This window comes from Haliotis rubra, unplaced genomic scaffold, assembly GCF_003918875.1.
Source record: "Haliotis rubra isolate DU_JTF1 unplaced genomic scaffold, ASM391887v1 Scf51, whole genome shotgun sequence".
In the NCBI taxonomy this organism is placed as follows: Eukaryota; Metazoa; Mollusca; class Gastropoda; order Lepetellida; family Haliotidae; genus Haliotis; species Haliotis rubra.
Genome location: NW_025767202.1, coordinates 693,437 through 716,429, shown reverse-complemented (window position 1 = coordinate 716,429; position 22,993 = coordinate 693,437). Strand labels below are relative to the sequence as shown.

The 22,993-nt window shown below is 41.4% G+C and overlaps 1 protein-coding gene and 1 long non-coding RNA gene across 2 annotated transcripts; one reads left to right on the top strand and one right to left on the bottom strand.

Annotated features, from left to right (window-relative positions):
- Window positions 1-496: 496 nt before the first annotated feature.
- Window positions 497-20,212, bottom strand: LOC124292172 (cytochrome P450 27C1-like). The gene is made up of 10 exons (XM_046729225.1): window positions 20,133-20,212; window positions 19,086-19,726; window positions 8,050-8,240; window positions 6,898-7,097; window positions 4,796-4,996; window positions 4,305-4,477; window positions 3,760-4,002; window positions 2,878-3,034; window positions 2,291-2,334; window positions 497-1,878 (listed from the first exon to the last, which is right to left on the bottom strand). The coding sequence occupies exons 2-10, from the start codon at window positions 19,326-19,328 to the stop codon at window positions 1,768-1,770; spliced, it is 1,563 nt and encodes a 520-aa protein (XP_046585181.1). The 5' UTR covers window positions 19,329-19,726; window positions 20,133-20,212; the 3' UTR covers window positions 497-1,767.
- LOC124292173 lies at window positions 5,363-21,497 on the top strand. Its single transcript, XR_006902385.1, has 4 exons — window positions 5,363-5,540; window positions 6,726-6,728; window positions 11,492-11,496; window positions 21,488-21,497. It is a non-coding gene; the product is annotated as an uncharacterized LOC124292173 (long non-coding RNA).
- The last annotated feature ends 1,496 nt before the right edge of the window (window positions 21,498-22,993 follow it).

The window sequence follows — 22,993 nt, the reverse complement described above, 5'->3', positions numbered from 1 at the left end:
TCCCTACGACCTGCACTAAATACTGGCAGCAATTGTAGAATATGTGTAATTTGTGACCGTTTAATATCTGAAAACAGGATGTGTCTAAAAAACTAAAACGTACGTTTGGAGAATATAATTGACGTTATGTGTATATATATATCAAATTTAATTTATATATTAGATAACTTTTATCAGAAAGTTTCAGATTATTACAAAGGTAACACACTTGATGTCGAATAAATAATGTCTGTGCTCGCCTTCAGGGAGTAAGATACAAGTGTGAAGGTCGTTATCACCAATCACTTCACAACAGACTAAATAGGAGCGACAAAAGCATAAAAGCATTTCCTCATTTGTAAGAAATCTGCCAAAAGCAGAGTTCTCTGTATGACGCCGACTTGACAACATGTGATCATGCATCAGTGTCATTAGCATTGACACCAGGTGTTCCCGACATTATGCCACTCCACGGATCAAGCATATAGAACCCACCATACATAACTCAACCAAGGACTGTCAATACTTCAAGGTTTAATAATTAAATATTGAATAAAATAAAGTCATATGTACACTGAGGAGGTACACACACAAGTCGATAGTAATACTGTCACTGCGTTTTATCAACAACAAATAGCTACTGAGCGTTGGGTTTATATGTACACAACTAACAATCACGACCGCTGCTTCTGCTGCTTCTGGAAGTGACATGGTATTAAGTCTCGTATTTCAACCCAGGGCAGGGCAAACATTCCTGTTTATAAATACGTAACCACGGCTTTGAATATTTGACTAATCCCGCTTCCGATTGAAATACGAAACTAACACCACAACCCTACTTAGTATCAGGACTCGAAAAGTGAGAATCCTCGTTGTGCAAACTTTGAACTGCAAAGCGTGTTAAAGTCACGTAATTTATAAATATTGACACCAGAATTACATGTCAACTGTACATTGTCTCTCAGTTGGTCGCCATGGGAACGTGAGACCTGTCTCTTACTGTCACAGTTACATAGAACACAGTTTGAAATCCCAAGGTGTCTCCATAGTTGGTATTCCTTGAATGATGCGACATTTTCACGTGAAGTCAAATATACAGCTTTGTTCAACATGGCGGTGTGTACACAGTTTTTGATGACGTAATACACAATGTTTGTTGATGAAGAGGTAGAATAAGCACAAGGATGCAAAGAGGTCATGAACAGTAGTGATCACATCCAACGATTGAAAAGTTGTGAAAGAAGTGAAACAGTTCTTGGTGTTGCATTATAATAAATTTCAAGCCAGTGCATTAAAACACGGCTCATTGCCGTACCCGTTACCCGTTCACAATCGACAACGTCTTTGGCTAAACATTCTGCCGTCACGGTGCAGTCACTGAAAGTGTTTTGCAAGATGCATTTCATCACCACAGTACGATACACACACGCCTGTTCTACGGTCTATATTGCAGGAGCGAGAGGCAGAACTGAGCGCCCAATGAACGCTCGACACGTCACCATCACCTCACCATGCACGTGCAAGAAATATGACGTCATGGCTTGGGTTACATCAACGTAACATCCCCTGTGAGGTAATTGATAATTTATCGATTCATCACCCTGAGAAAAATCTTCCTCTGTTCCTTATTTGGTCATGCAGGTTGAAAGTTGATGTCGATATTCTGCATTAAACGGCTATCTGTCAGTAGGCGATCTATGGCACGTTTGATCATGACCTGTGAGTTGGATTGCCTTCAGCCGTCGTTTACTATAGTTGGTTCGTTTCAGGAATTTCGCTCCCACTTTTTTACCGCTCGTTGAAAAGCACCGGAAGTTCTGGGCCGGGAGTCAGCTGTGTTCGGACTGAAGGGGTGATGTCAAACTTGTCACTCAGCTGGAGACAGAAGTTCTGGCAAAGCTGCAACATGTAACAATAGACCCATAAATATAAACATCACACTTGTCAGTGGTTGCAAACCGTGTAAGGGGAAAGGCCCAACCTGCTAGTTGCACCAGATTATGAAACATGTCCACGCGATATGGGGCTATAAGGTGCATTGTGGTTTAGTTATTATGAATATGGCCACTAAACGACAGGATAGAATGACTCATTATAACAAGGTTATGCTGTGAGGGGGGACGGTGTATATTAATGTCTGCTCTACACGAGATGGGGATGAGCTACACCTCTTTCACTACTGAAAGGAAACTAGGTCAAGCGAAAGCCATCATCGACAAACGTTTGTGTGTGGAATAATTAAAAACCGCAAGCGTTCAACAGCAGGTTTTAAGTGCATTAAGCGATGTTTACAACTGCAAGAAATAACTACCTGAATTGTGGCGAGGTACATCTCAGTCTCGGCAATTCGTCGTCCTGAAATCAAAATCAAATCAACTATAATTCTTCAAAATTTTGTGAGTGAGTGAGTTTGAATTTACGCAGCTTTTAGCAATCTTCAAGCAACGGTGAAAGTGGCTTCACACATATAACCTAAAGGGGGAATGGAACCCGGGTCTTCGGCGTGACGAGCAAACGCTTTAACCACTAGGCTACCTCACAACCTCTCAAAATAAGGTTACCTAAAGCAGACATTATACAGATTTCCGCACAGAAAAATACTTGATGAATGAAGTATTTTACATTTGTACTTTCTAGTCTACACGTTGTTTAAAGAATATTCATTTTGTATTTCTAACATATTTTTGTACGATTTTGGACCCAAAAAATAAAATACAAACCCGCACATGTCGGGAAATAAGATGCACACTAATATTATCCACGTCCACTCAAATGACAGGATGGAAAGTACAATGTAACTATTTTACTTGTATTGCGCAGTTTCCATTAACGGACATTTACATACAACGACCACTACAGCCACTGCGACTACTACGACCAATACAGCTCTGTACCTACCAACACAGCTTCTCGCTCCGTATCCGAACGGGATGGCTGAAAATGGATGCCAGTCCTTAGCTTCTTCCCTTAGCCATCTCTCTGGCACAAATTTGTCAGGATTGGAGAAGATCTTCTCATCTCTCGACATGGTGTAGTTGTTTAGGAGAATGCAAGTCTGGATAATAGGAAGAAACACCGATTAGCATGAAATTAGATCGACAAAATAGATATTAACGTTTTTTGTTGTTTACTGTCTGGAATGACAGTTTTGTTAATGATTCCTGGAAGTACATACATATGTATACGGTTGCTTGTTCAGCTGAAGGAATGGGTCCGGTGTTTGCCAGATCAATCAAGCTTACGGGGTTGGCAGAAGTAATTAGACACTGTGATCCAAGGTACACAATAAATCGTGTTTGAGCTTAGGAATGAGCGATTTGTTATGACTTTGGGCCTGCGTGGGATCGATCGTGACAGAACTAGCGTAAACGCGCTGTGATTTGTAGTAACCGGAGTGCCAAAAGGTCAAGGTTGAAATGTCTGCTGCTGAGGCCAGAATGTGGGTCACCTAATTTTATTATTGACAAGGGAAAATGTGACTGACCGGGCTATATATACCGATATTGGGTTAAACTGGGGTTATTCAGATATTGATGATTCTTGCAAATAGCCGTAAGTTGATTGCATAACTCTTAGAGTATTCATTAAAATGCAAATATGCCATACAGTTAATGGAACGCGGAAGAAATTCATCTTAAACAAGAGCTTTATGCTGTCGTATTAAAATACGAAAAGGTGAGTTCATGTTTGATGTGTACAATAACTAATGACGTGTGCGCATAAAGTGATGACGTGTGCGCATAAAGTGATGACGTGTGCGCATAAAGTGATGACACGTACCCCTTTGGGTATGAGGTAATTGTCCACGACGATCTCTTCCTGTGTGACGCGAGCGTTGATTGGGATTGGTGGGTAGAGACGCAATGTCTCCTTGATGACCGCCTTCAGGTAGGGCATATTCTGTAGGTCTTCATAGTTGGCCGTCCTCCTGTCCACCACGTGGTCCACCTCGTCTCGAAGCTTGTCCTGTACGTGTGGGTTCTTGGCCAGAGCGTACACCAAGAACGACAGCGAGTTGGCCGCCTGTAAAATAGTGAATATAGAGACCTTTATAATTGTCCTTTGCTCTAGCGAACACCGGGTATCGTCATTGTTTCAAGTGTACAACCGGGAGCCATAACGATAAGCGAGACAAACAACATACCACAGCTCGGAATTGTTTCCTACTGTAGTTTGTGGACATGCGTAACAAAATCAATCTCAACACGATCTCATCTGGTCTGACAAGTTGCAATTTGCCTTTCTTTCGTGACTGTAATCAGGTATATCCGAAATATATACATATACTATAGAATATATCGTTTTCCACGTCAGTGACAACTTACCGTATCGACACCCCATAGCAGTATCTCAGCAATGTTGTTGTTGATTTCCTCTTTTGTCAGGTTCTTCCCCTTGACGAGGTACGTGAGGAAGTCCACCCTCTCCCCCTCCTGAGGCTCGCTGACCGCCAGGCGGCTCTCCACTTCCAGCAACTTCTTGTCTATGTGCTCCGTAGCTGTAACGTACATGAGGCTAAGTTCATTTCTGTCGATATATGAAATACATGACAAGTATGTTCATTTCACCTCAGGGTGAAATAAACATGTGTTTATGACATTACAAATGCATTCTTTAGACTTGCCACATTTCCTAGACTTGCGTGGCCTTTCTTGGATATATTTGCTTCAGGGTCTGTATGACAGACAAGCATGCTCCCTCCCTCATTCCTTCCTTTAGATTAATCCTTGCATTTCTTTCATTAATAAAACATCTACGCCCATACACGCGTCCTGCTGTGGGAAGTCTGTCAGGATGATTACTAATGCATACATACCGATATCATATATTGTATCCCACGCTTGCACGTGATCCCTCCAAATCTTCGTCCTGAGCAGTTTGTGAACGCTGGCGAAGGCCACCAGCTTGTGTCCAGTGAGGAACATTGTTGCAACGGACTTAATGAAGTCCTGTATCCTGGGAGACGTATCCTTTTCCAAACATCCCAGCCTCGTCTCCAGTATCACCCACGTTAACGCTGAAACATACATCACCACGTGACTAAGGGAGATCACTCTCATGGCCTGTGTTTACAGTGGATCGCAGGTTTGATTGTGGTGGTTGTTCAATTGTTTGGTTATGAAGAAACTGTGTAGCAGATACTGTACTGTATGTCATCTGGTAGGTGATGTTTGTTTATTGTTAACGCCCTAGTCAGCAATATTCGAGTTATGTGACCGCGATGTGTGCAAATAATCCCGTCTGGAGCAACCAGCTTAGTGATTGATATCATGAGCAGCTATCTACGAAACTCGGATACAACACCTTGTAACAACCCAGTCAACGAGCCTACATAGCTATTCTCGAAACGTTCGTAACCCTACGAACTTCCCAATTCTTAACACATTGGCTATGATCAAAGTTAAGTTTGAGCTATTAACGTTTCATGAATAAGGGTCATGGCTAGCTATTCTCGAAGCGTTCGTAGCCCTACGAACTTCTTAAGCCCATACTTAACACATTGGCTACGATCAAAGTTAAGAATTCCTAGGGCTACGCACGTTTCAAGAATAAGAGCCCTGGTGTCCGATCCACAATGCGTTCGTAGCACTACGTCATTCGTAATCCTACGATAAACTGTACAGTTACGACAGCTCGTAACGCTACGAACGCTTTGTGGATCGGGACCCTGACCACCCGATCCCGTACTTCTTAGGACAAGCATGGGTTGGCTGAAGGCCAGCCATTACTCGGATCTTCACTGGTGATCACATAAACTAGATTCAGCACTAAACCGGTGCAGGAATAACTGTACCATCTGTTTCATTGTACGACTGTGTAGTTTCAACACTATCCCTAGCCTTACAAACAACCGCCACATAGTTTACACTTCCCCTTGTATATTTACACAAATCGGCGGGTTCGAACCCAGACCTGTTAACCTGCTTGAACTTATCACCTATCACACACAGATGTCAGATTATTGACACAATTGGGAGACACGCATGACACTTGAAGGGACATGGAAAGGTCATCCGAAGAGGTTGCGACCTTTCATATCTAATTAAGGGATTAGTGTAACCAAACTTGTGTCACTTACAAACAGTTTTACACTCACCCTCCCTTTCCGCTACAATTAACGATCCTATGATATCGGTGTTTATCATAATTTTCTTGACACCTCGCTAATCCCTTAATAACCAATAAGTTCTCCTAAAGCTCGTTTCATGAGAGTGGTGTTCTTCCTCTCTCTGCAACACGCCGATGAGAGACATTGATTTACCTATACCTGTTTAGACACGTCTCTTAAATGATTTATGTCCCGGACGAATGTGAAACGTATACTGCCAAATTACTTAGTGTATATAAGCGTTGACACTATGAGAATGTGAAACTAAACTATAACTGCCTGAAGCTTTCACATCAAATTGCTTGTTTGGCAGTCATGTAGAATGTGTCAAAAAATGTGAAAATATTAAGAAATGAAACATGTGTTTGTGTTTGAAAACGTAAACAAAAGGAATTAATTGTTTGATCGGCATTCCAGAAGTTGGTGAGTAAAAAATGAACCATGCAACTTAATAGCTGACACCTTCTTGTTTATTGCATAGAGCGACGTTTCGATGTAGATTAGTTTAGCTTGATAACGGTGTAAGATTCTACAAGATTCTATTACTATGCAATAAACAAGAAGTTGTCATCCACAAAGTTGTATGTTTCAATTTAACAGGTATTATTGTATGTGAGCTTATTGAAATAGTACTGAGTTTGTCAGTGTAAACTCTGTAACATTCATCAATCTGAATAACACACAATGGCTAATGTTATCTGTAACGTTTATATCAAGAAAATATCTAACAAATTAAAATTAAGTTTGAAGTTATTTTCGATTCGTAAGGACTAAAACTGCTAAGATGGTCAATGGATGTGTATACTTACTTTCCATTGTGAATTTATTGAGCTCGTTTGGTAAGTGAGGAACAAACTGCCCGTCTCCCTCCACGTCCTTGAGGTATCTTAACCTCTCCATGAACGATGCCACAACGTCATTGATACCGTTGACGTACTCGCCAACTGACTTGGGTCTCAGCAGCTTGGGGTTCATAGCGCTCCGACAACGTTTCCACTGTTCGCCTTGTCTGAAGGGGAGATATGTGTGCTATTGAATACCACCTCAGAAGCAGAACAATGTCATGTATTTGCACACAAATAGGATATTTTGTTTTAAATTGGATAAACATAAAGTTCTTCGCTTGCGTAGGTCTGAGGTCAAAATCAATATTCAAAAGCACATATTTGTTTGCAAGCAAGTGGTTAATTGTGAAAAGTAACTTCAGTGAGGCCTAAATGGACGTATATCCCAGGACTTGACTGAACACTAACCATAAGCTCTTATTGGATTGGGGCGGTGGGGTAGCCTAGTGGTTAAAGCGTTCGCTCATCACGCCGAAGACCCGGGTTCTATTCCCCACATGGGTACAATGTGTGAAACCCATTTCTGGTGTCCCCGACATGATATTGCTGGAATATTGCTGAAAGCGGCGTAAAACCATACTCACTCACTCACTTACTCTTATTGGATTACATTAACCAAATCGTTTTTCTAATGCTGATGTGTATTTAGAGCAAGCACTTTCAACGCATTTCACTTCAACATTAATCTAAGCTTATATACCAATATGTACTTAAGAAGAGAACTATGGCAACAGCACACCCATGGAAACTCCTTATATGTTTAAAAAATAAATTTAGAATTTATCAGATTACATTCTCAGTGGAACGATTCATTTAAATTAAACATATTATTTAAAAATTAACATTTTACATTTAATAATCGATCGTTCATATTTAATATGTCTTTCTACATTAATCTCCTTTCTATTATTGACTACTGAACCGATGATATCTAAATGTTAAGAGGCTAACGGGTTCTTCTGATTCATGTAGTAAGCACAAGGAAACAGTCACCCCTCGACCAACGATGGCCTCTGTCTGAAGGGACTCTTTAACTCATAGTATGACACTGTGACCCCTCAAGACAGATACAGCCATTTACCTGATGATTTATATGACATGTACATATATACTCACGCCGTCATGATGCCGCCCTTCTTGTTCCTCATCTCGTTGTACAACTGCCATGATTGGTAGGGGGGTCGGAACGGGTACTTTCCCTCAGACCGCAGGATCTCTTCCACCAGGGAGGGGTCAGCTACTGATAGGTTGGTGACCGGGCCGAATGGCTCTTTGAAGATTTTGCCGTACTTTTTATGTGTACGACGCTGAAAGACACAAGAGTTATAAGTATATAAGATGTATCATAAACAATATCACAGGCGCGGGATTGAAAGGTTTATCATTTTATTAAACAAAGGGCTAACTAGACATATGAGTGCATACCTATATCTATGAATATATTTGACGTATACCTGAATAGCCCTTCGGGAGCGGATACGGATAAGCAGTTACGATATAATAAATTATACATTCAATAAATTATACTTTTAATTAATTATACATTCAAAATATATCACCAAATATTCATCAACATCTAACATCACAAGGGTGTCCTATCTATTACCACGTGTTCATTTTAAACAAGCCTGGGGTTAGAATATTTCTTGAATACTCAGCCCTGTTTCCTGATTTCTATCCCAAATCTTTCCTGTTTCTACTCGGATGCAATAATAGCGCTTCCCCGCCCTTTTAGTCTGATAGTCATGTCAGTGACAGGATCTGGGCATTGTCAGTGAATCAGGACTTTCTGTGAGAAAACCCTCACAGATCCCGTCACGATAGCGGGCAAAGTATCTAAGAATGGAGTCGTTTAATTCAGCTTCATCTCCGCTTAATGTATATAGAGTGATAACGCCCCCGTTATTTGTTTCTTCAGCGTTACCGAGAACACAATCAAAGCAAATATGACACATTCAAACAGCTGCTGGCTTACTTTATACGGATTGTAGCGTTTCGGGAGAAAAAGTAGTGTATCTTTTCGACACGCTCGATCATAATGGAATAGTTAAAAAGTTGGATCGAGATGTCCCAAGCTGGAACGAGATGTCCTACAGGTGATGATTGATAGCAGGTCTTGCCCTAGTGGGTCTTATTTGACTTTTTTATATGCTATGGCATCTGGGGTGAAGTGAAAAAAATAAGATTTAAGACTTTTACTGTAAAATAAAATGTGTAAAGAGGAAATTATTGATAAAACGGTTGACTTCGAGGAGCTGCTTCTGCCTCTATCTCAGATATAGAAGGCAAGTTTTATGTTTTGACCAAACTATAAAATTCACAATCAGTGTTTTCGCTATCAAAACACGTAAAGCTGACGTTATCTTCAGCGGCTAAACAAACGAGGGAATGGTAATCGCTGCTTGAAATAATAAACTTGATTCCACTACAAGAACAAATGGTAAATGTTATGCTTTATCGGTAGAAACTTCAAGATTCCAGAACGTTTTGCTTACGTTATCCGTATAAGGTTCACCTTATCATATAAACCATGCATGTTCCGACTAAACAGGCAAATTAGGTTTGTAAAAGAAATATGCTTGGATTGTTTAGATTTACATTCTGCGAAATCTATATGGGACACTTTATATGGGTGTCCGTACAAATGATAATTTGGATCTTGAATATTAGCCAGACAAGATTCCCAGTGATAATAACCCTACACAAGAACTATGTCAGAACAAAACCACAAAGGCCATAGGTTTTCCCAGAGAGAGAATTAAATCCGGGTAACGAGAATTCTACTCGACAAGAACTCGAGAGTGGGCAATTACTCAGATTAAAATACATATGTTATCTGATGTCATATCAAAAAACCATTTCATAGGAAGCGCATGTAAGAAAGCGAATTGACATAATTAATTCGTGTTATCACAGCCGAGACAGATTGTGCGACACGTGGTGAAGAGGGATTTAAAAAATTTAGCTGATCAGCGGGGTAGTGCTTGCAGTTTGAAGACGTCTTGTTATCTTTCAGATACAAAAATGTCCTGCCAATAAAAAATTGTATTTTTCCGTATCTCCCTCGTAAAAACTGACGAGGGGCGAAGTACTAAACGTTTGGAATCTGAATGTCGGGAATGACTTGGAGTAATGTGCCAACAGAATGTCCCCAATTTGCCGGTCCTGATTATTTGTGCTGAAGGTAAGGCCTGATAGGAGGCCGTATGTCGTTGCATGCTGTCTCGGTTATTCCATGCACGAAAAGAGCAACATTCTGTGCATATTAACAAGAATAAAACCTCATCTCCTGGTATTCTATTTATGTTTAAGCCACCGTAATGAGACAGGGGGTCACCTTGGATCGTAGCATGACAAGATTCTTACGTTACGTTAAATTAGTAATGAAAGCTACGACTGTTAGATGGCATTACGATATTAAAATGGTATTTCGGGATGAATGGTTGAAAGGGATAGTGCAACCAAACGTCGAGAATCCCGTAAAACGTTTTAACGAGCATACTGTGAATGACACTCCTTGTGTTGAGGTATAATTGTACGAGGTTAGGGGGATTAAGGGTAATTCAATTGAAAATCTTTCAATTGATTTAAAATATATATGACAAGGGAACAATGATATCGACAGTTTCACGATTAAGTCATGTGATATACGGTGCGATTGCGTCGAACATATTGCTCCAACGTTCGTCAGGCTCTGTCCCCTGTTGCCCGACAAGGCCGACATTGAATCAAATTTATGCATGTTTGAAAGTGTTGGTTCAACTTTATCACAAAATCGACCGATAAGGACGCACGGACCGTTTGTTTGAGAGTCTATTAAAGTAGAGTGTGTTTGAACCCCGGCCAACGCACCAAGATCCAGGCCACAAGGTAGCTGGTATTGCTACCTCGGGTCGTTCTCTATCTTATCGGCTAAACTTCGAGGGTGGCAAAAGGGTGGTGATCGCATGTCACTCCACAGAACAATGACGTCACCAGTGAGTGAGTTAATGAGTTTGTTGGCCAGCGCGACTCTCAATGAACCAGTCTCTGGTTGTCGGTTTGTTAGATGGAAAGGAAATCACCAGGGTGAGAGATCCTTGTAAAGGAAGCTCTGTGAACACAATATAGTTTTCTTAAAGGTCTGTTGCATGTTAGGGTGACTTTAACAATGGTATTATGTACACGTGATGTCACACTGTCAGATGGTATGGTTAACCCTTTAAGGGTTGGTCCTATTCGGATCAAACAGTGTTATATGTGGTGAAACGTGGTACAGGAACATCACGACAAGATCCCGCCTGATGGATATGTGCATATTACTTAACCCTGAAACGTCTAGAATGCCCCTAGACCTTAGGAGATGCTAATAAGGTAGGGCTGTCATAAGGCCATAGGGTTAAAGGACATTTTTTATGTAGAAGACACACGGCAGGGGTAGGACAATAGGTCGGCACAAACCCGTATTGTCCTCTCGTGTACGGCCCTGTTGCAAAGGACAATGCAGACCCCTAAAGCTGACCCCTACAGGCAGTTAGAATGCTGCCACGCTAGATGATGAATCAATCACTCAGTTCAGCTTTTGTTAGAGGTCTGGGCACGTGGTCGTAAACATCCCACGCTTCGCCTTGGCGTAGGGGTAACAGCAAGGTTGTCTTCTCCCTGGGCCCTTATTACAAAGACTCTTCTGATCCCCCGGATAGTGCGTTGGCTGTGACTAACTGTGGGTAATTGGGGGCTTGCTAAGTGCGAAAAATGACAAGGGGTTACGTTGAAGGACCTCATTCGATACCCAGGGAACCTGCAAACCCTGTTTATTTGCTTATTTTAGGTGACTTTGTCCAAATACCTGACACTTCTGAAGACATTGGACTCCACTACAAAGAGGTGGACTGTTCCTCGCACGCAAGCATAAAACTGCCTATAAAATGAAAGGCACTTGAAATTCTCCTTGGTTTTAAATTAAACTAAAATTATATAAAGTTATTTGCTGGCAGCACAATTTATGTACAACACTACACCCTGGGAAGACGTAAACTAACCTTCTCAAAGCGCCTGACTCGGGTTTTCAATTAGACGGCCGAAGGAATTTCTCAAATGCAAATGTCCATTGCGATGTTACACTTAAATTGTTAGGGTTCAAAGAAACTAAGGGATTGAAGAGGATGAAGCACGTTTTCGGGGGTCGGAGAAAACTCGCGTCTTATTCGGCCAGCGCAAGGGACAAAGAAAACATAGCACAGAGACTAAACTCCTATTGAAGTACGGTAATTGCCCTGTTCGTCCCCTCCAGCCTGTGGAAACAGAACACACTACTAGAAAGTCCCGACCCGCGAAATCCGATACCGAAAGGATAAAGAAGGCCCCTCGGACCCCAATAAAAACTTGGGCGATTTGCACGAATCTAAACAACTGCAAAATACATCTATTTTCAATTCCCTGCTCTGTTTAACATGGGAGTGCTCTCATCCTGTGATCTGATTAGAATATGGGTCAGGAACCATGCACCTTAATACATTACGTGGAATAGCAATGGGTTTTTTATGTTTTCTAACAACTGTTTCTTTTACATTTATTTTAGTAAAAGTCAACACGAACAGTATCCCCCCTAAATTAGCCACTCTTGCAGAAAGGGGAGTGTTGACTGTTCTTGTTTGTAAGAAATATGTGCTGACAGTTATAGGGTTAAAACAATTTGCGGGGAAAATATCCATTCATACGTTGGGGATGATGTATATCTACTGTTCAAAATCTCTTACATCGCTTGGAAAGAGAAAAGCGTGTTCTCCTTTTTCCTTTTTTTTTTGCTCATTGGCCCATAAACGTGTGTAACAAGGAGTAGTGGAGGTGGGGATGATCTCTCGCAGATGGAGTTCAGACATCTGCAGCTCGATGCCACTCCAAGTCTCGAGGCAACTATTCGTACAAATACACTTGTAAAATACCTGGCTTGCCACAGTTTCATAAGGAGCGTCTGAAAATAACAGCGTATCTATTCCTAAGAGGCACTGCTACGAATGTTTTTAAGTGTTTTCACAATTGTTTACAGAAAGGTGTACCTCATTCTAGGCCAAATTCTATAGAGGGCACGTGTGAATTGTTAAGCTTGCTGTTTACCTTGTTAGAAGCGAAACATTAAAAGGGATACTGCCACCTACAATTATCACCCTACATTATCATACTTTCGGTCCTATGTCAGATTTGAAGGAGAAACAAGATTCATTTGCAAGCAAGGATTAATCAGTTCCATTCATCCACAGAGTTTCAATACCTTGTATATATTATAACTGTACTAAAATATTTCAGAGAGGTGTTCCGGTGAACAGTATCCCAGATTCATTACGCATTCGAGTTATGTGCCCGTGAAAGAAAACACTGTGCCACACGGGGGTTGTTTGGAGTCCGACAAGGATATGTTATCCGTCCGTACCTCTTACCTATGACCAGCAATATTTGTAGAGAAAATGCCACTTAGTTCTGGATTAAATGGCGGTAATGAGGAAGCGAAAGGTGTCGTGTAAACGAAAAGATCTGTCCCCTGTAGTAGACTATGTAAGCCCCGGAAAGGCGCGATAGCTAATAAACGTCAGAACACTCTCTACTGAGCTGACTCCACTCTAAACAGACGGCGACCTTTTGAATGTTTGGCCGAATCACAAGTCAATCTTAGAATTGTTTTTGGCTTGGTTTGCCGGGGTAATTGTCAATGTTTGAAGTACTGATTCCCTACCGATATTAAGGTCTAGCGTTTAAGGCTGTCATTTGTCCTCTTCTCCCTGTTGTTGGTCGTGCTGGGACCTTGTAACACTTTCCCGCAAGGCGTAGGACTCAAATAAAACCTGCTAAATCTCCGCTTGACCACTGACTAGGGGGAGATAGCCTATTTCATTTGACCACCTGAGCTTTTCAAATATGATGGCACAAACAAACAGGCCTTCACTGAGCCGTGTGCGCGACCACAAAGATGTTTGTAGCTTCCAAGCAGAAATGTTAAGAACGTGATGTGAACTCCGAACTAAGTTTGGAGTTGGACTTTTAGAAAGGGTTCTAGGTCAAAGCCTGCTCGTGAGTGAAGGGATGAGGTTTGTATATTTACATAGTATTCCATGCTGTTATCCTGGGCGCTACATTGGAAATCCGATTTGAATCCTCTTTCATTCACTAAAACGGCCCTGTGCGTCTCTTCCCCACGCGAGGAATGCTAAATGAACGACTTGAAATCTAAATTTCCAAAAGTTAAATCAACCAAAACACAATACTTTTTTTTAATTAGGTCATTTTGTTAAAACTCCATTACCGAACGTCTTTTACAAATCAGACAAGCAGCAAATCGTTTAATAAATTTTGGAAACTATTTAACATAAAGTTATTTTATTATCTAAAACTTTGTTATGAACATAGGGGTGGCAACATGTCGCCTTGTGGTCAGATACCAAACTCAAGTGTGAACAGGTTGGCAATGAATATTTGCATCTGTTTCTGGCGAGGATTGACGGACCGTACATCAACAAACAAGAATTGAACCATATGTTCCATTCCCCATGCAAACACCATTTATCTGTACCACACTAAGATGGTCTCCCGACTTACACAACCAGAACTGTTTCAGTTGCTAGCTTCCTTTAGCCTCGTGTTGGCTGACGTGCTCACGATTCTGACAGTGCCTACTTAACGTCACTCACTCACCCCGCTAACGTTAACGTCACTCATTCCGTAGACGTCATTACACAACATCGTATTTTTTTTCAATGAATGCAATGTATGACGAAGAAAATCTTGCAAAATAGTACTGCAACTAAATTCACGTAACCTAGACAACATTGAAATTAACCAAGACGATAATTTATTCTTAACTCTAAGTTTCAAAGTTTAATAACAATTCGGAAGAAACCAGCTACATTACCCAGAGCCTTATAACACACATAACGCACTCATATTTGCTGCATAGCGTTCTCCAAATTGAGATAATGTTAAGGCCACCTGAAAACTCGCAAGCATCCAAGGGGCATCAGCGTCAGAGACTTCAAGGCCAGGTTATTTCATGTCAATATGACTGGCATAGCTACCTCACACCGTACTCTTGGAGCGTCACCTATCATATTTGCCATCAAGATCAATCCACTCGAGTACAGGTATTTGGGACATCCAGTTGATACACTTAGCACACCCCACTCGTGCACACAATAACGTCTAAACCACGTAACGTCTCTCGCTGTTCGGTAAAAACATTCCAATCATTTCTTTACAAAAATCTTTTAAATATTATCATTTTGAGGTAAACTGGTTCAAAAGGTGTTTCTTCTACCTTGAAGACATTCTATGCCGAAATTGGGTCGCTCAGCTTGCTGCGAATACGCGAGAATTTGGACCGCTGCCCTCAAATGAGTAATTGGTACATGGCACGCTCAAATAGCTCACTTCAAAAAGAATAATATTTCTAAAACTAGCTGAATTAAAGAATTATAACGGATTATCACGTTCCTCGCAAATCGGAAGCATTGAGTTTACATCAATACACTGTCGAAGTATACTGGACTTTTTCTGAAAGAGAATAACCTTTATCGTTGTTGTCATGAGATACGTAGATATATGTATCTCAATTAATTTTGCTTTGAGGCACTACAAACTTATAGTGGTGTTATTCTTTATTTTTTGTTCGAATTCGTTACCTTTCACAGTATCAGATTTGACCTCTAAAAAACTCCCCGTATAGGCTCCTGCCATTGAACCAATACATGCGTAATGCTTAGCAAACGTCATCTAGTGCAAGAGGTTCAAAAAACGTCAAATGCCGGTGTGTAAAACACTAGGCAAATGTCCCGGATTGTTGAAGCCAAAGCGTCTCTCTGGAGACATTAGTGGCGCTTTGATGATGGATTATCACAGCTAATCAGCCCAAACCTAGGCCCAGCTCGGCAGAAACGAGTGGTACCCAAAGTCGGAAAATATTTGGTTGTAAAATATGATGAATGGAAATAAGTTGGAGGTTTAAGTTGTTGATATATTTTGATTTGTTTAACATTGTGCCTTGCTGAGCACATGTTGAAATATACTCAGATAAATTTTCAGACATGCTTTTGTGAATTTGTAGTTTTATATTAACTAAGAACACCCTTCAGCTTACTGCATTACAGTACAGATATTGTATTAGTGACCATGTAACACCAAGGAGTAAATAACGGCAAAAATGTACAACCTTGTAAAATCACGTAACGGTTGTTTAAGTTCACGCTATGCATCATTTAGAGAAAAGAAACTACAAATGTTATATACATCCCATAGTTATATCATGATCATTTAAAACGTGACAACAGCATGACAACGGCATGACAACGACATGACAACGACATGACAATGACATGACACCACACGGGGGATGAATTATCAAGTTCTGTGTTGGAGTGAGTTAGTGTGACAGTTTTGACGTTCCGCATGGCTAACTCCACCAGTCGAGGGACACGGGCTATAAGTCGACAGGTGAAACATGAGGATAGTTCCTGCTGTTGTCAGCCATCACAATACACACACGTGTCCCCTGGCGTCACGCCCTACTGCCGGGTCTTTCTATCTTACTACACTATCTTCCCCCTCTTTCCTACGAGGGGGATCACAACAGTGACTTTGCTTTTTTAACAGTTGTATTACCATTACGTTCATGTTACGTCCACATCGGCAATAACTGATAAGGGAAAAGTGCTAAATATAAAAATGTTAATATAAATATAAGGTATTGTCATATAAGAAATAGCTTTAGCGTGAAGCAATGGGATAGTAGGATGTTTCTTCAATAACACAAAATATGCCCCTATTGGTAAGAACTAGAGCAGGGGTGCACCACCTTGCCACACACCTGTATCAGTGTAACTCGCTTAAAAGTCAGTTAGTCGATAAAAAAACACATTCAGCACTGTGACGTCAAAGAAAGTCACAAATAGGACGTTTGTTAAGAGAGCAGAAAGTTTTTTCTTAATTATGAAACATTTTCAACGGGCAAGTGAATAATCACAAATCTGTGTGCATACCGTTTCTCATCTCTTCATAACAGCAGCATGTAGGTAATAAACAAGCCAGCAGAATTACAATTAAGTAATGATTGTTATTCTTGGCACGCCTGTGAGGTATTTAGACCCAGTGAAAACACTTCCGTATTCCTCCACATCCTCCCACGTATCTTGTGTACCCAGAAAAATTACAAACCAGTTTAGTCGCTGGCTCCGAACTCAACAATCCCATCTCGAAACCCTACTTAACGGCAATAAGATGGAACGTAACCAACGCGGCGGGTTAGCCAGCTGAGCACGTCGTGGCTTTTTCTACAGCCCCACCAATCTCAAAAACTGCCTGATTTACCGATACAAATATGCCTCTCTATTTTCTTTCAGAGAGGAGATGAATTACGATGAGTTGTTATCGCGGTATAATAGATGAATCCATTCTTATCATTTTCGACGCGCAAATGAGACTTAGCTAGAATATAAAGGCATGTATGGGAATTTCAAATGAGAAACACCCTTCTGATGGGGCGTTTCAATAAGTATTTACGTTTGTGGCTGTCTTTCTCGGATCGGAGTCCACGTACAACGATTATAACCACTACCTGCTGCGCGATGTCCTCAATGGGCTTTCATACTAGTGAGAAATCTATTAGCACGTATATAATAGGCTATGCGACTTTGGTCATCGGGAGGCCGGGTTTAGAGCCAAACAGAATGAATACTACCCAACCGACAGTGTCTTTTTGGCCTACGTTATGGCGCTCACTGACCCATCGCCGCTGTCAGCTGCCAGTGTCAGTATATTGTAATGTCGTTTCTTTTGAAATTCAAAGGTACAGAGTAACATATATATGCCATTGTGTCTCTGTGTTAAAAGAAGTTGGTTCAAGCCAGGCTCCGATTTTTCCTGATATGATATAACGAGTACGTAAGTGAACTTACAGCCCAGCTTTTATACAGTAGCATGTCTGTATGAAACAGGGGCGTGAACAATTCGTATAATGTATTAGGAAGATATACTGCCGTTAAACACCGTCGGAATCATTAACGTGTTAAATGTGCCCGAGTGGCGGTTTAAAGGAAAGTTACGCTGTGGAGTTTGTCTAAAAGAGTATCAATGGGAAAGACGTCTTGAGAGGATCAGCGTGGAAGGTATGTGAAAGGTAAACACGAGACCCAGCCTCGTAGGAGAGACGACGGACGTAGCTGAAGCCGCCAGCGGTCAAGACGTAGAACGCGCTCTGACCGCCGCCGCCACACACACACGAAGCTTGCACTGTTTCGAGTACATACCAAACGCCTTAGTGCGGACAAATCCTACCTTGCCCTATAGAAATGTCATAAGAAGTATTGGGAAGGAAACATGCACCATGCTGTCAGCTGGGCGATTCAGTTACCTGGGTAAATGTTTCAGGAGGTAGTTTGGCTTATATCACAGTTGAGTTATCGGAGAACTCCTTGTCAATGGCGTGAGATATGGCGTGGAGATCGTCTCCTCAAACGCGTGCATACAGCTGATAAGATTTTTCCGTTTCTCAAGCATTTCTATTGAAAACCTTCAGGTTACGTGTTCATGGGAAAGTATTGTTTACAGGTATATTTTTAGCAGTGGTGGTTGGGTTAACCCACGTTTAATCGCCGACACATTTCAAAGGTTTTTGAATGGGAGAGAATTTCTGACACGCTTGTTTTAACGCCGCGGACAGAAATCTTATTTCAAGATTAGAACCCTCTTTAATGTTGTGTTCCGATTCTGAAGCATAATGGACAGATGGTGTTCTTTTTACCGGGTAGGTAGGACACGTTACGCTGTCAGTAGCACCCCTCGGGGGGATACACCCCTCCCCTTTGTGAATAGACGCTACACCCCTCCCCCTTTGTCATAAGACGCACCCGGACAAAGACGCCAGCTCGAACTCGCGACAACACGAACCTTGTATGTCATTCTACACTGCCGGGTATGTCTGATGCATTTCTTCCACGGCGCCTTGTCTGAACATTAACACAAAAATACCATACAAGCACACGCATCCACTCACCTGAGGCGCTTACCTGCCCAGCGCTAGCTTATATAATCAACAATTACGCGTACACAGCTAACACGTGGGGCTAAATCAGCGGTAAGTTACTACACTACTGCTGAGATTACTACTACAGACAAAACGTAAACTTGTTTACCTGGACTTCGTGCATCTGCCCCTTGTTAGCTTTCCGAAAATACTCCGGTAGTGTCCCAACAACGGGAAGTCCCGTGGGACCAGGCAAGTCCTCAAAACTCCTGGGAGATGCATCAGTTAAAGATAGGTCCGAAGATTCGGACGCTTCGGTAAAAACACGGCGAACACCAGCCGAGTTTCTATGTCCACGGACAAGGAGAGTCCGGCCATGTGATGCCACTCGTCTCAACACTGACTCAGCCATAGCGTCTGAAAATCCCACAGAAAAAAAAAACTTCTATATGAAGCCCACTAGGCCAGAAGATAGCGCCCTCCGAGGCGTGGAACAGTCGTCCTAATAGAGTGCTGGAGTTAGAGCTCGGGCTAACGGTTGTATTGAAGCTGTCGAGCTGCTCCCGTCTTCGCACTGTTGAGGTTGTGGGCCGGCCGCGTTGTGGCGTGCCGTGACTTCAGCCGGAGAGTTGTTCGCACCTCGGCCCGATCTTACTCGGAGCTTGGCGGTCCGCTTACTGAGCGAAGCTATAGACGAATTCACTTAAATAGGGTCACCCCGTACAGAGTGGCGCACGTATATACAAACACCGAAGGTGGAGATGTTAGGTTTGTTACTTGCTGCTCTGATCCAATCAGCTGTTGCTTCAGCTGAAATACCGGTCAATCATGAGTTCTCCTCACCAAACATAGAATTATGCCATAAGAAAATTATAGGATTTTGGGTTTGACGTTTATGCAAATCAACCTTGCAAAAATTCGGAGCTGGAAATATGACAGTGGGGTCTGGTGGGCTTGTAAGAACCAGGTCTCCGAGTTTCCATAACAGTTCATTTCATACCGGATTTTAACTTTAACTTAAAGATCTAAATATCGTGAGTATTGAAATGATTAATTAAACATGTTTCGTTAAATAGGATTGATATGCATATATATTTGTAACTGTATTCTTATTAATTTATAACAAAGATAGAGAAACACCGTGATTTTGTCACAACGTTGGAGTTAGATTTCTGCAATTCAAGCATGCGGGAAAAGTAACAATCGTAATACGTACCGGTGATTGATTGAAATAAAACCGGATCAATTTCTCTCAGCTGTCGAATGACAATAGATACTGAGGCTCGGGATGTTAATTTCTGTTGACATACATCCACGATGAACGGGTTTCAAACTGGTGTGGATGAGCGGCTCGCTTCTGTTTTATGTTGCACGATTTCCCGTTGGTGATGAAATCTACACACTGGGCATGTATTTCACGTTTAAAGGTCTTTTCGTGTAATGATCCCTATTATATGGTAATTGAAATGAACGCAAAAGTTTCAATTGATCTCGTAGATTATTTTTATGAACTTGTTTGTACTTGAAAGTTCGATATCGTAACAATGTGGACACTCTGTCCTATGTGCGTACGAGAGGCAGAAAGGTGAGGTCCGTACAGTATGCGTATTCGAGTGAAGCGCTGGCTTGATACTGATCGTATACAAGGGTATTATAGTCTCTGTGTTTCAAACCTGCCTCGTTTTGTATGTTATTTCCCTGTGTTCTTTAGACTATTAAGAGGTTGTGCTATGTTTTCCGGGAAATAATACATGGAATCAAACTGACATTGTTTGTCTATAACATTAATCTTCAGGGCGTTACAATGGAGAAGTAGCAACATTCTATTTGCAGGACTGGCTTCAGACATTACAGAATTAGAACTTCGTCTTAAACTGGTTCAGCAATATTAGATTGATCAAACTATACCCTGTAACTTTGCGGCGGTTCTGGCGGTGGGTAGTTGGACCACAGGATCACTTCGCGTAGAACCAAGAGATTTTATATACAATATATCTGTCTGGTTCTTTGGCCTGGGTACATTTTCACCGAAGCAAATTCCGACTCAGAGCTAGGAATCGTTTTAATGTCAAGTTTTATACTGAAAAACAAACAATAAAAAAAGAAGAAACGATCCATTTTCTTCTGATAAGTATATTTTCCAACACAGATGCCTTATATGCTACAAATATAGTATTCCACAGATGTTACTTGTGCGGAGAGGTGTCTCGATAGTTATATAAATGTTTCCAAGTTGTAAACAATGGGTTCATGGAGTGCAACCTGGTTTAAAACGATACTGAATGAAAGATCTTCATTTTCATTTGTTTCTCACCGAGGACGGAAGAAAACGTGCGACACCGAGTCTGTCGGTTGATCGTGCACCTGAACTTGGCGATGGTATTTGCCTGAAATTCCTTCGTTTTCGTCAACAAGACATGTATCGGCTTGTGTTTAGATGCAGCGCTTATGAAACAACACCGACGTCGGGAATCAGAGGCTGGAGAAGCAGCTGAATTTAACAGGACAAGTTTATGGACAAACACAGTAGCGGCCGAGAGGCGAGGGTTTCCACAGTGTTAGAAAAGCAAGCATTGTTTAACGTGAAATGTAATAGGTAACCAGTGTGTCAAATTATGTCATAATCACCTTGTTGTCACATACCTTTGTCTTTATTCAAAACTTTAATAACAAAACAGTACAGATTGTTTTTCAAAACACATTCTACCTGATCGTTATTACACCCGCCTGTCTCACTGTTCTAATTCCCTATAGCCCGTAGTCATCCAGCAGAAACTAAGCCTTGGGTTTATCTACTGTAGCCCCGCCCCTCAATTCTGATTGGCAGGAAGCCCGACCAATGAAATGGAAGCTATTCAATTCTGTCAATGGCTTGCCTCGATGACAGATTACCCAGGTCATTCGGTGCAAATTGTATCGCTCTCAGTGAGCGAGTGGCTTGTATGCTGTGTGCAGCAGTTTCGTAGCGCTCATTCGAATGAGTGGGTCTTGCTGAGTATTTACAGTAGAACATGTTACATGTAAGCCCATTCTTATTACCGACACAAGCTAACCACTTGCACAAGCTGTCTAACCACACTGTCACGCTTACGGGGGTAGCACAACCGCCGAGCGAAGCTAACTCACTCATTACATACGTGTATTCAACAGTCTGTTTCGTTTCACAGTTGTATTTCAGTCCTAGTGGTTGTATTCGGCGGCAAACGTTCTCGAAGCTACAATCATTTATAAAAGTAGCATCGTACTAATATATTCCCAAGAGTAATTCAGCTGACACATTGTAATTTTGAAATTGATTGTATCCATGTATAGGTATAAAACTGGCCGGTAAATTTGTTCAACCGCTTTTAAGTGTATCATATTTTGGTGTATTACTTTGGAGTATCTGTTTGGCTATGTTGAATGAAATATTAGATTTCAACCCCGTGCCGTCACTACCAATCCCGTCGGGTATTGCCATCAAGCATAGTAATTAAAACTAGAAACGTCGTTGATTGTTGATTTCAAAATTCGTTACTTTTGTCACCCAGAAGCCCTCCCAAACATCCGTTTATGTAAATCAAATCAATGACATCACTTAATAGACTCCATCCCACCCAGAATTGAAAAATTAAGATGACAATCTAGTAACTGAGCGAGGCCTGGAAACTAACCTTCGCCATACCCCGAAATACAATATATCAACAGTGTTGTGGAAATGCGTGAGTTTTTTTTGTCGGAATCTATTAAGATACTCTCTTTGACGGAAAGGTGCTCACTAAACAAAATATCAACTGCGCAGATCCATATAATAAGGTCGCGAGGCATGCATGTGGTATGTTGGGTGCACCCAGACACAATGCTATAAAGAACTTGGTCTACTTTGGGGCAAACGCACTAAACAAGGAGGTCACCTGAATCACAGCTCATTCACCTGAATCACAACTCATTCACTCTCAACCGGAGTTGAAAAATCGACACAAGTTTACGTATACACGTCGCCCTTGCATTAGACTAAGGCTTAGTCTCTGAATATATATAATTTTGATAGTAACAAACAAGCCCATTTAAATTGAAAAGGAGCCCTAGGGAGACCAG

What these genes read in the sequence shown, in the direction of transcription:
- LOC124292172 (XM_046729225.1), bottom strand. Translation starts at nt 19,328, where the DNA reads ATGGCTGAGTCAGTGTTGAGACGAGTGGCATCACATGGCCGGACTCTC. An exon ending in AAGGGCGGCATCATGACGGC is followed by an intron (nt 7,098 to 8,049) that starts GTGAGTATATAT and finishes TCTCCCCTTCAG; the next exon opens with ACAAGGCGAACAGTGGAAAC. An exon ending in CAATAAATTCACAATGGAAA is followed by an intron (nt 4,997 to 6,897) that starts GTAAGTATACAC and finishes TGTATGTTTCAG; the next exon opens with CGTTAACGTGGGTGATACTG.